Here is a 17,690-nt window from a genome sequence, read left to right as displayed (position 1 = left end):
ACCCTTTCTTGAGAAATTGAATCAGAGAAAAAGAAAAAAATAAATTTTATTGAATTCCTTCTGAACGCACCTGCTGATTAACATAGATGATGTAGTCAGGATCCATTATTCAACACCAGGGCTGCAGATAATCCTTTACTTTTTTGAACCGCTGTTGAGCCTCAGTCTAAAACAAAAAAACATGACATTGGCAAGTTGTCCCATTCGGTTTCTCTGAGCCTCAGCTGACGTATTTGGATTCTCCAGAATCACAGACTGCACGTATAAAACAGCAAATCACACATGAGTTTATACATGCTGTTATTAAAGCCTGCAGCTGAGCTTTATGGCTGTCACACCATTGTTTTGTTTTTTTTTTGTTTATGTTTATTATTTAAGTTTTATTTTTGTTTTTGAAGCCAGAAGTGTTAAGCATTACCTCTCTGGGCTTTCTGGAGTTTTTTTCAATTATTATATTTAATAGACCAGGAGTGTCAAACATAAGGCCCAGGGGCCAGAATCAGCCTCCCAGAGACTTATTTTCAAATCAGCCTGTTAGCCAGCTTTGAAAATAAGAAGGAGGGCATACATTTTGGGGGGGCTTTTGTTTTTTTCCTCCACAGCCATTCATACTACACCAAAGTAGTTAAATAACAGATACACAATTAAATGACAGTGAAAAACAGGTGAAAGATTTTCTATCTGTTATAGATATTTTGGTTAGAAGCCAAACACTTTTTTAAATTGATCTACAAAAGGTTAACGTTTTATAAATATGGGACAGCCTCGCAATGAGCTACCAGAAATTCTTCTTTTATTAAGTAGAAAAACTGAGATGAGTTTCACTCAACTGGTGATTTTCAAAGAGCTATTAGCCAAAAATCTGGCATACTTCTGCATGGTTGGCAGTGTGTCCTTTAAAGAATCTGAAGAAACTGGAGCACAAAAGAAGAAGTGGCAGACCTTAAAAAAATATTTACAGCTGATGAACAGTATCTGTAAGTGACATCCCTAAGAAATGGGAAAAAAATCCAGCAAAGACCTGATCCACCATGTAATACCATCTGGAAATCGTCTAATTGGCAACAGCTTCAATTTTAAGTTTGACAATGATTGCAAACACACTGCTAGTGCAGTGAAACCATACCTAGATCATGGATTGGCCCCCCTAGAACCTGAACCCAATAGCAGTGTTGGGTCATATGACAGAGAAAAGTACAAAAGAAGAAGCCCAGAGAACTACTCCCTAACTCTACTTCAGACTGTGTTGAAGAATAAAGGTGCTCATACCTTTTTTTGCCATATATACCGCATTCCTATGCATTTATTTTGCTTGCACATTTCAATAAATCACCTCAACTATTTACAATTTTCCTAGGAAAATATGAGAAGTGGCTTGAAACTTTTGCACAGTACTGTACCATCTATCAAGGAAGTGCAGTAAAACAAATACCCCAAACAGCAGCAACAGCAGCAACAGCACAACATCGTTGAGAGGTCCAGTGACTAAAAACAGCTGAATTGAAGCCTCATTCAAAGAAAGGCTATTTTGTTCCAGGCTCTAAGTGGGCCTGTTCTGCTGTAAACATGGGGATTTTAGTTTGAAAGTATATGGGGACTGATGTGACTGTGGAGCCAGCCTCAAGTGGCCATTTCAGAAACAGAATAGAATAGGCCTTTATTGTCGTTGTACACGTACAACAAAATTGTAGAGAAATATATTAAAAAAAATAAATAAAATATAAATAAAAAAAAAAATAAGTGAAAAGCACAACTGCACCCAATTATTCTATACACAAGCCAGTACTAGTTCAGTGTTACCGTCCGGAGTGCTCACTCTGTAAAAGGCCTGATTAGCTAAGCACAAGTTAATAATGGGTGCAAGTAAACTTTACAGTACCAGAGTCTGCATTACAATTCACAGCACAGTTCATATCAATTCACACCAAGAGATGAAATCAGATGAACCGCATGCCAGTCTTTAATGTCAGGGAGAACACTTCATTCTGCCGGTACCATGTCTGCTGCTCCTTTATTTAAAATGAATCTACGAGACCACAGAGAGTCAAGCAATTCTTCCAACCCCTCCTCTTCCTCCTCTTTATTCGCTCCATCCAACCCTATGGGACGAGTGAGTGAGTCAGAAGCATAATGCTCCCTTATTAGCCCACTGATTCTGACGCACGCACGCACACACACACACAGACACACAGAAGAGTGGCTCTACCACAAAGACAACAACAGCAAGGAAACAGTGAAGGACATCTTTCACATTATATATGTGGTTAGTTTGTGAGCGCGCGCATGTGTGTGTATATGTGCGTGTTCCCGTGCTTGTCCTCGGTTTGCTCTCTGACACTTTATTCCTACTTTTTTTTTTTTTTGCTCCTTTCTTTCTCCCTCTCCTCGCTTTGCTCGTCTCTCTCTCTCTCTCTCCCTGCCTACTTATGACTCAGAGGTGCGCAAAAAACTTTCTGTGTTCTGTGCGCACACACTACTGCAAGCCAATAAGCCATACTGAAGTTTACACAAGGAGCTGAAGCCGAACGTTAGCTGCCTTTATAACTCTGGAGAAGTGGGTGGTGTCTGGAAAAAAAAAAAGATTACATCTGAGGCTGAGGACTGGGATTAAGGTATCCCTGCCCACTACTGGCACACAAAGATATACAATGAACTGTGGATTAGAGGCAGGTGAGGAAAAGGTGAAAGAAAAAGTTTGTTTTTTAAATGTAAGCGTTTGATGATGCATTTACATCACTTGAACTCCCAGTGTATTAAATAAATAAATAATTTCAATTACATTTAAGATCCAAGGTTTTACAAACAAAAAAAAGAAGCAAAAATATCTCATGTTGAAATGCAGTGAAATGTAACAATAATACTAGATATTAGTGGGCTATACCACTTCATTATTAGTGTGGTATAATTGCATTTAAATCCTGAAACAAACAGATTAGTTGATACTGTTAAATATGAACATGTTTCTTTGGTAAATGGTGACATTTTCCATTGCCTAATTGGGAAGTCGGTGAATGTGATGCAGTAAAGTTTTGGTTGATCGTGTTAATCCTCTGTTTCATGCTGGTTTTGTTTTTGTTTTTTTTGGCTGGTAATGTGTTAGGTTGACCTCTGGCTTCACACTCTCTGACGGCAGGCTGCTCCGTGCTGGGCATGGGCACCGCGACCTCGGCTTAGCTCAGCTGGGTCATCGTGGAGCCGGGGCCAAAGTGGAGGTGGGAAAATGTGTGAGGTCTGGTAATGAGCTTGAGCAAAGCGATAGCGGGTGGTGGGGGGGTGAGGATGGTGAAGCAGAAAGGAGAGAGAGAGGCAACTGATACGTCTGGGCGATGACTCACCGATGCTGGGTATTTATAGCATCGGGAGGGAGGTGTGGGGGTGGAGGAGCGAAGTTTGTGGGGGTTTGGGAGGCAGCCAGGACAGCATCATCGCACCAACGGGGAGTGGTGAAGGAAGAGACAGAGACTGCAGAGATGAGGAAGCATCGGTGAATGAAAAGGGCAGGAGAGGAAAGGAAGAGATGGAGGAGAGGTGGAAGAGTGGAAGAAGGGAGTGGTGGCAGGGTCCAAGAATGAGATGGAACTAGGCTAACTAACGGAAAGATCAGAGGACGAACTGTGGGGAGAAGTAGAGGAGGCAGAAATAGCATGCACATTTAAAATTCTCAGAACAAAGACGGCTTGTCTTGTTGATAGTGCCACGCTGCAGGGACACTGTTAAACATCCAGTGAGCTCCATGTGGTGCGCAAGAAACACAGGCGCTGGCTTTCTAATAGAGCAACAAAGCTACAGTCGGCTATTTCTGTGCTGGAGCTGGTATTAGAGCAACACCCAAAACATATTTAATGACTCACATTTGCAACAAAAAAAACTCCACTTTTCCCAGCAGCTTTGCATTAAAAAAACTGTGTTTGCAGAGGAAGACTGGAAAAGGTGTCACGCTTTAATGAACATGACAATCATCTCTGTTACCAAGACAGTGTGGGTTACAGTTAAGCAAATTAGGAACATATTAGACTGTTAAGAACAACTAATTAGGGAGGCAAAAAGAGCAGCTGGAAAGGCAAAAATGTTGATGGATCATTCCTTTTCTTTTTTCTGTGAATATGTGCATTATTAATTCCAAACAGCTTCTCGTATGGCCACAATAAATCTGATTAAATTGAATGTTTTCTGATCCATATTCTACAGTTTTAAAAACAGGTTACTGTGGCGTGTGCTCGCTGTTATTCTTCTCTCTTCATTGACAGGATTTCTTCATCAATAAACACATCCTCACTGGGCCTCTGGTGACGTCAGCCAGTGCGTCATGCTGAATCCCTCACCATACACACGAATCTGAGCACGTGTGCTCATATACGCATGCATGCGCAGCCACACACACATACAGACATCCTCTCAGTATGATTCAGAACAACATGGCGAGTGCTCGCATTCATTAATATGTACAGTGTAAAGAAGCATGGGGTATGAAAGGTAACAACAAGGAGTGAAAAGAGTGATGCTGAGGTTGAGAGGCTAGTTGAGGGCACTGCTGAAAAGGGCTGAAGAGAAGTTAAAAGGAGAAGGGAAAAAATGTGGTTGCTAAAGAATCAGGCTGTGACGGTGGAGACAGCCAGGTAGGCATGACTAAAATAGCACCTTTGTCAGACGGTAAGAAAAAAAAACATGAGATGAGGAGAGGAAAAGAATGGCACAAAGCCTGGTGTTCACTATGCTTAAGTGAGCTAAAAAAAAAAGAAAAAAAGAAAAAAAGAGGCACAAAATCATCAGAAATATATGTTTTAAATAGAAGTTTGCACTTAAATAAGAGTGAAGGGAATCGTTTGTTAAACGCGTAGCTGGAAATTGGCAACGTCATGCTTAAACGTAAGTGCATGTTGTTTATCAGTTGGGAGCAAGTTCCCATGAACCCGGCCAAGACTCCGGGGTATTCCCGACACTTAGCCAAGAAACAGTGTTGGCGCACAAAACCTGTGAAATCACCCCAAACATTCTGGCTTTGTACTGATTAAAGGAACAAGGTATATAATTGATTAGTGGAAGAACGATTTGTTTTGGCAAGACCCCTCATATTTCCAGTCCTTTTCATGAGCTAACTGGAAAAATTAGAGTGGCAACAACATTCTCATATAGCCTAACTCAAGAAAATTAATAAGCACATTTCCAAACATGTCGAACTATTTATTTTTGTTTTTTTAATGGAAGGAATCCAAAGATGATCATTAGCAGAGGAGGAATGGAGGCTTGGCTGTTGAAGCCAGTCTCATTAAAGCAGAGATATTTGATCCAATCCCACAGGTCCTCTGCTGCATTCCTGTAGCATTACGTGGGCATTTGCCCTTTTAGAAAGGCTAAGCTTGTATTGAATCTCCACCTTGTTTCATTCATTTCTCCTCTGCCCTCCCTATGCTGTTCAGCTAGCATGCTTCCTCTCCTTGTTTCTGTCCTCCATCCTAATGGCTCAGACAACATATTGTGGCTCTAATCACCATCATCTCTGTTCCTGAAACAACCTGCCTCCTGAAGACAAGGACCATGCTTTACTTGCAGTAATTGGCTCAAGGAGAAGGATGAGCCAGATGGGTACAGCAGAAGGAGAAAATGTAATGAATGCACGTCACTGAGAAAACGACCAGCTAAACTGGAGAGTCTAATGAAGGAGACGAGGATACCAACCTGTGGGAAGAGATGAAGGTGGAGGCAGATGAAAGGCAAGTGAGACAGCGTCACCATGGAGACGTTGGTTAAAAGGAAGGTGAGCCATGACAACGGGCGCGCCATTGCGCGTGCCCTCCCGCCTCATGATGTGGTGACGGGGGGTGGGTGGGTGAAGAGGTGAGGAGGAGTGAAACAAAACAAAGGAGGAGGAGGGGCTGACTACATGCAGCTCTATCTATATCTTCTTCTTTTTTTCTTTTTTTTTCGCATACAACATTATTTAAGCGCACACACTGAATGCTTAGACCATTCCAGGAAATCGGTGTTGATTGCTGAAGATCTCGGCTGAGTCACAGGTCCTTGAGCTGACTGATGCAAGAATCTGAACTCAGAGCATAAAGAAAAAGTAAAACCAAACAAACAAAAAGACCATTTGTCACACAGTGTATGTGTTTGAGTTTGTATATGGGTGTGTACTCCTTTATTATAATGACGGAAGCAAGCCATTGTTGAGCTAGTCTAATTTTCTCCCCCAACATCTCTGGCTTATGTGCAAGGAAACAGCAGCGGTATCACCCAGAACAGCAGGGCTGCTGGGTTTAAACAGGAGTGAAAGAAATATATCATTTCATGATTATAGAGGAGAACTTGCATGGTTTTTCAGGTTGAAGAAGAAAGGAAGAAAAATATAGTCACTTGCTGAAAGAATAACATTTTTAACATACAACCAAGACTGTCCATTAAGCAAATCATTTCCTCCTAGAAAAAGAGGCTCATTCTCAGTATTCTCTGACTACAGGTCAGAACATTGTGACTCTACATCTGTTTGCCTTGAAACCTGTAAATGTGTTGTTTTCATGCGTTTCTCTCTCAGGCCTAAAGGACCCCCACCCTGAAAAATACCAGCTCAGTTAATAAAGTCTGCACTGCACATCTGTGATTCTGAGTCTCTGCTTTGTTAGAAAAATGGCACGAGTCCAGAATCTGAAAAATCCACGAGTCATAAAAGGAATTCATGTCATGTTTTCTCTTCTCCCTGAAAAGCACTCTGAGTAAGAGCCAAATACAAAAAAGGTTCACGATCAAAACAGAGACGAAAAACTTTTCCTGCAAAAGTATGTACTTACGGGTCTTTTAAAGGAGACTCTTTTAGCTCTTTAATTTTTTTTACGAGGCTTATTTTTAATGGGGGGTGGGGTTGGGGGAGCTGAAGATGATAACTCTACTTGGTGAGATCTCCAGATCACAATCTGAGGAGCTGTGAAAGAGCTGGGTTGGAACACAGTGCCCTGACCTCAGCTCTTCTGATTTGCCAGGACACCCTGACTGTCATGTTGTTGTTGTTTTTAAAATTATTTAGATAGTGCAGAACATCTTTGAGTTATTTCATCTGAAGGGGGAGCAGATGTTGAAGGAGGCTCAGAGAAATATTTCAGTGGAAAGATAAACTTCAGAACTGAATTAATGGAAGGGCGCCTCCAAAGCATACTTCTGTGTAACTTAGCAACCAAAGGAGGGAATGGTATCATCAACACTTTGCCAAAATGATTTCTGTTTTGTCTAATAATGGGCTTTGCTATCGATAGACTTATAGAGTTCAATGGAGAGAAAGAAGAAGAAGGGCACTGAAGAAGCAGGAAACAAAACCCATGAGAGGATGAGAGTGGCACTAAAGACTCGTAATCTAATTACTATCATTTTCTCCGTGCCCTGATGTTACTCTCATTGATAAAGAGAGAAAAAGACAGAGAGAATGCAATAGTGCCGTTCACTGGGAATGTTTATTTTCTTTTTAGCATCTGAAGTAATTAATCAGTACAGAATGATGCACAGAGACAGCACATCACAAGCCCCGGAGACGAATAACAGATTCAGTCAGTGAATCTTTTACCAGCAGCGGCCTGCTGGGATATGAGTTTAGAAACCTCTGATCCATCACTCAGAATCATCACAGTGCCCAGGGGGGTTGGTATAACTTCCACAACAAGAAATAAACACGCAAATAGAAGCGCACACATCCTTTAAACTCTACCAGATATTTAACAGCTCACGTCACAACATCCAGACCACCAGGCTGTTTTTCTTACTGACCCACAGCTCAGACACTGGCAGAGAAATATCTACTAAAATGTTGCTTGTTGCTTAAATATGCATTGCAGAAGTTATATTTAGAAGTTGAATAGCATTTGAGCATTTCTGACACATCGGCAAGCTTGTTTTTACACTGTAAAAGGACACAAGGCAAAAATTTAAAAGGAGATTGAGCAGGGGACCATTTCCTTCAAACATGATGTGAGACAGCTCTCATTCACCCTGTCACTTTCACTCACGCACACAAGACATCGGTCAGCATCATGGCCAACAAATGAGCCAAAAATTCATCTTCAAGTAGTTCTGTGTGCTTGTTCACTTTCAGCAAAATAGATAGGAGACAGTAAGCATGTTCCATCATCAGTTTCTTAATATGCATGCAGGAAAATGTGCCCTTTTGAAGAGAGACACAGTTCAACTCAATTTATACAGCAGCGATGCGACTGCTGTGACCTCTGACACCGCTGCCGTCCCCCATGGCGATGGCTGTTTCTAAATGGAGAGTCACCACGTCCAGTGTGTGATGCTGAGAGCTAACACATTCTCCAAACACCACCACACTTCTCCTCCTTTCCCTTTAAATGTGTTTTGATCTGTGATTCAGTTTTTTTCCATTTGTTCCCCCCTCTCACACCCACACCGAGATGGACTTAAACAAGGCAGCAGGCACAGCAGCACAGTGGGTCGTTCAACGTCACGAGGGTCTCTGCAGCTCTTCAGCCGTACATGACAGGCAGCTGACGGCACAGTCGAGTTTCAAAAGCACCTTCCTACCTCCCCCATCCCTCTGTGACTTTTGGTACTGAGGATAAAGTAAAAGTATTAAGCGACCAGTTTCTCTTTCTTTAAGTGAAAGGATGGAAAATATGAAACGATAGAGCAGGACAGCGGATGCAATTAGATGTGAGATGGAAATAGGGCAGGAAAGGCAGAGCTGGGCTGAAATGGAAGAGTACTTCTATGTGTGGGATGTCAGAGGATGCTGACCTGAAGCTCTTTAGAGACTTGAGATGTTGTTGGAGCATCAGAGGAGGGTTGTAAGGAGACACAATGTTACTGTTCACATCAACTTAAATATATTAAGGTATTCAAACATGTGGATAAAGTATAACAAGTCTGTGTGGCATCTGTTCATGTACTGCAGAACCTTGGACACTCGTCTGCTGTAGACCTTTACATCTTGTGGTCCTGCGGAATGCAGGAGCTTCTGGCCCCCAACAGAGGCCCAGTGTTTATCACATCTCTGTCATCGAAGGGAGAGAGAAAGAGAGAGCAGGAGAAGGAGGAGGGGTTTGGTGGGGGCTGCTCAACTGCGACAGCAACTCCGCGGTGGTTTTAGCCTGTGAGTCATCGCTAGAGGGTTTAACTCTTCCGATGCCAAGTTGAGAACGTGCAGCGATGTTGTTTTTCATGACCAAAAGTGCATTTTTAAGAACCTCTCGTTACAAAGAGGGATTTGGCGTTGGCACATTTAGTTCTACATCTCATAAAACTGGCGCCTAAGAGTTGGTTTCACTTCAATCAAATCAGCTCTCCTGTACATGCAAAGTTAACATTTTCATTGTTTCCACAGCTGAATCTAACAAACGGCTTTATTTATTTTGTTTTTCCAAGCAGCAGCTCCAAACATCCTTCCTGTCAGCATCTTCTACATAGCGCTGCTGTGCAACAGACAGCGTCCAAGGCTATTTTTAAACGCAGCTATTAGTATGCCATATCATAAACCTGAATCATTTATATGGATTTTTAGGGCCGGTTATTGCGTGTGCTGTGTGATGACGCGGTGGTCAGGTGTTGCCTCATATAACCAGGGGAGCTGTCCGAGTGCTGAAAACAGAAGAGAACAGCACCGCTACTGAGGAGATGTCATACACCCTTACTGCTGTCTGAGCTTTACTGCCAAAGGTAAACCACGATTTCTTTTTTATTTATTTGATTCAGTTTTTAATTCTGATTCACATCTAGACGCGTAAAATTGAAAGACAGTCTTTTTTCTATTTTTTAAATCACAGCTTCTCGCAGATTTCGACACGTTCCGTTAGAACGAATGAAATAGAAAGAAAACTATATCCTTCTACAGTCGGGGATTACAGTGAGTTGTAATAACGGAGGATTTTTTTAGTTAATGTGGATGCTGACGGGAGGAAATCTGATTTTTTTTTAAGACGTTGTCAATAACCAGACGGGGAGTGACTCATCCAGCGATGTGAATGTTTCTCCACACGCACACCGACACATCGTTCAGTTTGCGAAGCGTAACTCCCCGATAGGCGCACAAACCCCAGATCAAAACAGAATTGTTTACGATCGTGCTCGTTGCTTCCTGATAAGCTTTTAGTTAAGATAACCGAAGAGAGGGAAATAATCTATGATCTTTTTCCCCTCCCAGCTGCTTCACCATCACTGTCCTCTCTCTTGTTTTCCAGGTAATAATTTGCCTATAATGCTGCATTTTCACCACAAGTTGCCCGCGGGGGGAGCCGTGGTCCTGCTCGCCTTCCTCCTTCATGGATGCGCCGTGCAGGCTGCGTCTCTCCCCCGTCACTACAGGCTCCGAGGAGGGGAGAGCGAGGGGCAGCCGGCTGCGTATCCACCCAGCGCCGACATGATGAAAGCCCTGGAGTACATTGAAAACCTGAAGCAGCAACGAAACGGGGGCCAGCCTGAACCCGTGGATTACGACGAAGTGGAGAAGTTCAGGGTCCTGCTTCAGCTCGCCTCGCAGCAGGACGAAGGTCCCGGGGATCACCAGCCTTCCCCGGGCATGCAGAGGCAGGACATTACCGCTGAGCAGCTGATGAAAGCTCTGCTCAGGTCCCTCCAGGATCAGACCGGGAAGGACGCAAAGCTTAGCCCCGCAACGCCGCCGAGAAATGACCGCCGAGCTCACAGGCACCGCACCAAAGATACTGAAATGCCTGAGGGCGCACCAGTAGATTACGGTAACTTCCCCAGACCCCACAAGAAGTACCCACTGATGTTTGAGGACGAGGAAAATACTGACGCTTCCAAGCGGGCCACCGAGGACCTGGATGAGCAGTACACACCCCAGAGCCTCGCCAATTTGCGGTCCATCTTTGATGAGCTCGGGAGGATGCCCACAATCGGTGGGCAGAAGAGAGACGGGGACGACGGGGAGGAAGAAGAGGACCGACTCAGCCTGAGAAACCAGGCCTATGAGGATGTGGCCGGAGGCGAGGAGTGGGTCCCCATGGAGGAGAGGGAAGAGGCGGAGGAGATGGTCAATGGGAGCCATGAAGAAATGGACAGGGCGCTCAGTGACCAGGAGGAATCAGAGAGGGAGGAGATGCAACGCCGGGCCAGCCAGAACCAAGAGGAGGCTGATGATGACACTAAGCTCGTAGATTACTACCTGCTGAAAGTCCTGGAGATGAGTGACCAGACGCAGAAGAGGGATAAGACCGGTGAGCAGAAAAAGAGACTGATCCGTCCCTCTATCGTGGATCCTCGGACCGTGAAGGAGTTGCTGGAGCTTTCCCTGAAGCTGCACGTCCCTCCACAAGACCTTATCGATATGCTGCTCACCGAGGAGCTCCGAAAGCTCCACCGCGATCCACAAGCCGCGGCTCGTTACACGAATGCTGGCCAAACCCCCAAGATAAGGTACTTCAGCCGCAGACTGCCGCTGAAAAGCAAGACTATCCCTGATGATATGGACAGAGAGGACTTTTTAGACATCATCGGGGTAGAGACAATCAGTAACGAGTACCCCGTGGTGCAGAGACCCATGAAGACCTCTCAGCCCTCAGACAGAATGCCTGCTGCGTCCAACCCTGCTGCAAATTCAGGTCCAGTTAAAATCCCCCCTCCCTCCGGACGCAGGGAGAACCTGTTTCTCTCCGAGCTCAACAAAATGCCCCTGAAGCGTGAGGCTGACGGTGACGACGACGACGACGGCGGTGACGTGGAAGACGAGGTGACAACATACCTGGCGGCAAAAATTCTCACAGAGTACCCCAACACCATCACCAAGCGGGACACCCAGGCGCAGCTGAAGGCGCAGTTCCCGTACGAGCTGTACGAGCGCGCAATGGACTACTTGGGGCAAGCGGACAATGAGAAAAGGCCACTGGTCAAGAGGGAAACCGAGGAGGCCACAGAGGAGAACGTAAAGCCCACAGAGATGCAGGGGAAAGAGAAGATAACGGCTAAAACCTCGGCCCCTCAAACCGTAAACGAAGAGGAGGAGCACCGTGAAAAAACAGTGGCCGGGATGTAGCCAGATGTCCTGCCAGACGCACGAAATTATGAATTTAGTATATATATACTGTCTGAAAAATAAAGTTTGGTGGACGTGATCTAGTTTACAAATTTCTATTATATGAACTATAGCCGGTATGACTAATATCTCCCTAACGAAAATGAACTACAGCACTCTTACAAATCAAATAATAATAAATTAAAAAAAATAGTCCCTACTTGCTGCAAGAACCTTATATTATTATTAATATATAGTTATACAAGAGATTTTAGGTTCCTCCCTTAGGATGTGAACCTCTTGCCAATCTCAAATTGCCAGTTAATAAAGAAAAAGAAAAAAAGAATAAATTAACAACCAAACCCAAGTTATTAAAGATTTGTGATGTTGAAGGTTTGTTTACATTAAATGTGTTTGTAAACAGCACTATATTTTCAACTGTAATCAAATGAGTAAGGTGAAGATGCTTATTTTTCATCCATGTCAAAACTATTCAATTACATATGTGAATATTCATGTAAATTATTCAGTATGATGCTGACCGGGAATTTAAAAACACAAGTACACGGCGTATTTGGAGTACTATTGGAATATTATAGGAATTTTTCATTAGGGCAGTGTGCTGGCCTCAGAGCGAGTGTTGTTGTGACTCGTGATATATTCAGGGTTAGTGGATTTAATGTTGTTATTACAGATAATTATTTCCAAGTCTCAATATCAGAACGTCGCCTGCCTTCCAGCCCCTTTCATACTGCGAAGCTCTGTATTGTTGGCCTACCAGTGATTGTGCTATGTATGCTCATTTTTAAACCATTTTTGTACATGTTCAACAATGTGTGATCAATCACAGATGAATAAAGCATCAGCGGTATTATTTTTCTTCTTTCTGAGTTGTGTTGCCTTATTAAACAAATATAAATGTTGCATATAAAAGGAAGCCAAAGCAGCACGTGCATTATTTTGGGGGGGCGGGGATGGCGGGGATACAGCGACATACACATGAGTATTCATTCAAATTAAACATTCAGCACCAAGATAACAAGTGACTACTCAAAGCAAATTGCTTATCAAAAAACATTTTATTTGTAACATCAGAAAATGCACATCAAATGTATACATTAAAAAAAAAAAAAAGAAAAGAAAAAAGAAGAAGCAATCACACCCACACTAGCATAGCAAGTGCCCTTTTTAAAAGACTAACAGTCAAACACACGTATGTCTTACACATTAAAAACAGCAGGTAATCATTGGTATCAGTGTTATATCAAAACGAGTTATGTGCTATAAGTAACTCCGTAAGTTGCTGAGTGATTGGCACAAAAAAATAAAAAAATATCAGACACTTCTCAGACAGACTCCAAACATTAATTTCTGACATATTAATACATGATAAATACAGGAAATTTGGAAATTGGAACATCACTTCCTGATCATGATTTTTTTTTTCCCCTTTAAATACCCACCATCTTGTTATTACTTCAAATTTAATAACTGCAATTGACGTCAAAAACCCCTCCCAACCCCAACCGATATCCTGCACACAGAAACGCACCCATACAAACTCTCCTTTCACTTGAATGCATTACTGTTAATGTATATTAGAGTCGCCACAAAAGACATGATACACACAGCTATGATTTAGGCAGACATTCAAGTAAAGCCAGATTTTTCTCCTCTGAAAATGTTCAGTAGAATCGTAGTTTGCTCCATTTTCAGGTTCAAAAACATATGTGACTGCTATATAGCACATCTTGCTCCCGTCTTCTTCTTTGCTGTTAGTTCATGTCCTTTTGTCCCCCACCCCCACAAGCTAAAATGCAGGTTTGCTCATGTACTCCTCCAATGTCTAAGGAAAAAAATAGAAAAGATAGCACAAGGGATGAAAAAAAAAAAAAAACAATCAGGTTCCCAGACTCCAAAAAGTGCAGTATAATACAAAATCATATCCACAGTCACACATCTACACATCACCTGTTACAAAGTGCTGAGCACACCAATGCACTAACATAAGCGGAACATCTAACCTTTCTGTCCATATTCAAGGTCATCCAAACAGCTCCACCTCATACCACTCACTGATGTCATCCTGAAGCGATAATGGTCAAAATGAATGGGAGACTAAACTGCATCACTCTAGATAAAAAGTGTTAATCAGCCTGACTCAGGAGCACCGAACAACACACCCAGCTACGCACCGAGCCACGAGCCTACAGGGAGAGCAGGAAGCATCAGCCAAACGCTAACATTTAAAGAAAATCTGTCTCACGCTAACACCCAGACAGAGAGAGAGAGGCATAAGGGGTAAGAAAAACAGCAAAACACAGACCTATAAAACAAAGAGGGAGCAGCCACTACTATCCACATGCCTTTTAGTTATGAGGAAGACAAAGGCACAACAGGGATCACCACATTTGATTGGATTCTACAATGCACCGACTACTTCGCACGCACACACATCACGTTCCCATGTCAGAGCCTCACACAATACTTGTGTTGCTTAAAGTAACAGTAAGCACTAATTTCAGGTATCTGGACCTTTCAAAATACCCCACAACCATGATTTAAATAAATAAACAAACTTTGGAATACATTTGAAAACATGGCAACATTGCTTTAAAAGGAGACACTACAAGTGAAGTCTGTTAAATACAATGTATCACCATTAACCTTCTCCTGTTGAGCACTTACATTGAGTATATTTTTTTGGTATTGCAACTTTTTAACTGAACACTGAAGAGAGCTGATACAGATTTATTCCAGCCTGTGATTCTGTAAGGTTCGCTGTATGCAAGTGCTACTGGAATGGGGATTTCTGAGGAAAACAGCATTTCAATGTCTGTTTTACTAATAAGAATTAACCAACAGATATAAACCGTGAAACTTCCCAAGAGCTGCAAGTAAATTAAAAAAAAAAAATAGGCACTGCCTCCTTAAACATGCACTAATTTGCACAGTGGACAAAATGCATATTTAAGACATTTTATTTACATTAGTCTGAACAAAATAATAATAATAATAATAATAATAATAATAATAATAATTTAAAAAAAAAATCCAAATAGGCCAGAATCTCAAAAATCAACCAGTGCATGAAGAAAACACGCCTATGCCTGCAGTGTCTCGCTTTATACACTGAGCCATGCAACAGATGTTACGTGCTCACACCACAGGTGCAAGTCACAGTGTTTTACTAAGTGCATTTGTGCGTGCATATCAGTGAATCTCACCTCCTGTAACATGTCTGAGGCTTCAATGGAGCGATTCACAATCTGTTTAGAGGTTTCCTGGATCTCGCCTCCCATTAGAAACTCATCCAGGATAAAATAGGCCTTCTCAAAGTTAAAGATAATGTCCAGCTCACACACCTGAGAGGATGACGCAGTTATTAAATTAGAGAAACTACAGAGCAGAACATATTCTTAGATCCAATCTTTGCAGCCTAGTTGAGCAGCAATGTTATTGATTTTTAGCAACACTTTACTTCAGACTACAGCTGCATAACAAATATGAGAAGGTGAAATACATTGCCAAAGTATTTGTCTAGCAGCTCCACGTAGCGATGAATGATCTCCAGGGCTAGCAGCTCATTTTCCTGGCTCTCTACTCCCAAACAGAAATACAGGCTTGCATACCTGAGGAGAATCAGACACAGATGATTAACAGTGGCATTGTGGGGATCAACACCTATTGGAGAAGTGTCAATAAACACGTGAAGCAATCTTACCGCTTATAAACAATCTTTAGGTCTTTCCACTGCATGAAGTTGCAGGAGCGGGGTTGCCGTGCCAGCACCATGGTGGTCATGTCCCTGATGATCTTCTTCTTCTCACGTTCCGACATGGACGTGAACCACTTCTGTAGACGCAGCTTCCCCTGGCGACTGAAGAGCAACATGAAGCGCATCTAACGACACAAGAGGGCATTGTCAGTGGGGAAATCCTGGCCCGTGTCGAGGCAGCAACGATGACTCACGCAAACAAACACAAATCCACATCAAGTTAATCCTGAGAAACTTGATTAAGCAGCCGGCGCTGCGCCCACACGCCCACACCAACACACACAGTCACAATCAGGACTGCACAAGTGGCTGTGCTGCTGGCACGGTTCATTAGCGAGTAACTTCACTGACCAAACACGAGGGGGAAATAAAGGGCTTGACAGGGAGTAATAGTGAAGGTCACTGACAACTGAAGAAGTGGCAGTTTTCAAGTGAGCCAGCAAGTCCAGCTTTTGGATGTTTGGATAACGTGTTTCCGAGCACCGGTCAGGTTTGAGTACATATCAAAACAGACATTAGTCTCCTTCATCCCCACCCCCGCTCTGTCGGGACCACACTGCCATGCCGTTTCCTCTCATTGTTAAAGTTAGGCTTCAAGAATAAATATTACTTTGTCTTCAGGCTTTATGGAGCATTTTTCTCCCAATCAGAAGCGAGAACATGCAAGGCCCTCTGAAATATCATCCTGATTTTAGGTTTCATTTAAAGAAAAAACAAAAACAAAAATCAGACTCGACTTTAAGAGTACCAGGTTTTTGCTTGCAAGAAAAAAAAGAGAGGAAAAACACAGGGTTGTCTCAGTAGTGAGGTCTGTCAATTATTTTCTACCATTCAGGTCACCAGTGAGGCTGTAATGCCTAAACCCTGATGTGCAACAAAGAGCACACTTAAAAGCCAGTGAACACCACTGCAGTCATAAAGAAGTATGTGTAGTATGACACAATTGGCGTGTGCTGCACAACATTTATGATCCAGCCTGTTTATGTGTCATTCAAATTAGCAGCTGAGTTCAAATATCTGAGAAACCCATTAACTAAAGACAGAGAAAAAAAAAACAATACACGGTTATACATTGTATAAAGAAGAAACATTCTTCTATTATAGCCATTCAGGCCAACAAAATGAAGACATACCAGTTCTTCCACTACTAGAAATGAACAATACAGAAGGAAATAACATTAGACGATAATTATTAGAGTGATAGTCAAGCATTAATCACCAGAGATACAGGAAGACTTGATTGTTTGTCTACACACCTGTAGGTCATTTACAGGTGTGTACACCCCTTAAGGGCTCACAGGCAAATTAATATGTAAAGCATTAAACAGCCAGCAGGGCAACGCTCGACGAGAAGTCACAAAACCTGTTTTCTTAGAGAATAGACCGACTGGTAGAGCACACACCTTACTTCCGAGTTTTATTAAAAGTAGGATACAGACAATAAAAACTCAAAGTGGAAACCAAGTAGACTCTGATCAGGCCTGAATCGGAAAACAAACCTGCCCCAGTGTAGCAGGAAGTGCTGTTAGAGGCGCAGTTTCTAGCTTTAGCTACCTGTCAGCGACAGCAGGTGCAACAGGTGAACAGTCGGGGTATTTTATTCCTACAGTCAAGCGCACAAAACAAACACATTCGCCAGAAACTTACCATTTTCAACACCAGACCGAGGAGCTACAAAACACCGTGAAAATATTTAAAAACTAAGCACTTTAACCCTCACAAAGGGTCAAACTGTCCGGATGGACACATATCTATCCTCCGTGAAGTGAGTACAGGGTGAAACTTGGCTAACTCCGCCCACAATGCCGCTGGGCAGTGACGCGTCATCGGTACTCACAACCACCGTGGATTGGTTATCCTGGGCTTGTATTTCCAGGGATCCGCCCAACCAGGGGCGCCCTGTAAAAAAACAAAAAAATCTGCCACGTGACTGTGGGACCCACG

General features: G+C 42.8%; 2 protein-coding genes across 3 annotated transcripts; one reads left to right on the top strand and one right to left on the bottom strand.

The window, feature by feature from the left end:
- Positions 1 to 9,540: 9,540 nt before the first annotated feature.
- scg2b (secretogranin II b) lies at positions 9,541 to 12,851 on the top strand. The gene is made up of 2 exons (XM_084911851.1): positions 9,541 to 9,654; positions 10,176 to 12,851. The coding sequence occupies exon 2, from the start codon at positions 10,193 to 10,195 to the stop codon at positions 11,987 to 11,989; it is 1,797 nt and encodes a 598-aa protein (XP_084767977.1). The 5' UTR covers positions 9,541 to 9,654; positions 10,176 to 10,192; the 3' UTR covers positions 11,990 to 12,851.
- A 232-nt stretch (positions 12,852 to 13,083) lies between these two features.
- On the bottom strand, positions 13,084 to 17,596 carry ap1s3b (adaptor related protein complex 1 subunit sigma 3b). 2 transcript variants are annotated; one of them, XM_084911853.1, is made up of 6 exons: positions 17,394 to 17,596; positions 15,693 to 15,871; positions 15,492 to 15,600; positions 15,196 to 15,333; positions 13,993 to 14,054; positions 13,084 to 13,814 (listed from the first exon to the last, which is right to left on the bottom strand). In XM_084911853.1, the coding sequence occupies exons 1-5, from the start codon at positions 17,394 to 17,396 to the stop codon at positions 14,013 to 14,015; spliced, it is 471 nt and encodes a 156-aa protein (XP_084767979.1). In that variant the 5' UTR covers positions 17,397 to 17,596; the 3' UTR covers positions 13,084 to 13,814; positions 13,993 to 14,012. The 2 variants fall into 2 exon arrangements, with proteins under 2 accessions (XP_084767979.1, XP_084767981.1); XM_084911855.1 differs by lacking the exon at positions 13,993 to 14,054 and having other exon boundaries at positions 13,086 to 13,814.
- Positions 17,597 to 17,690: the final 94 nt, after the last annotated feature.

The sequence above is a fragment of the Perissodus microlepis genome, chromosome 18 (assembly GCF_051167445.1).
Source record: "Perissodus microlepis isolate ML-2025 ecotype Zambia chromosome 18, ASM5116744v1, whole genome shotgun sequence".
Taxonomy (NCBI): domain Eukaryota; kingdom Metazoa; phylum Chordata; class Actinopteri; order Cichliformes; family Cichlidae; genus Perissodus; species Perissodus microlepis.
The sequence above is the reverse complement of the archived record's forward strand: the minus strand, read 5'-3'. Positions and strand labels throughout refer to the sequence as shown.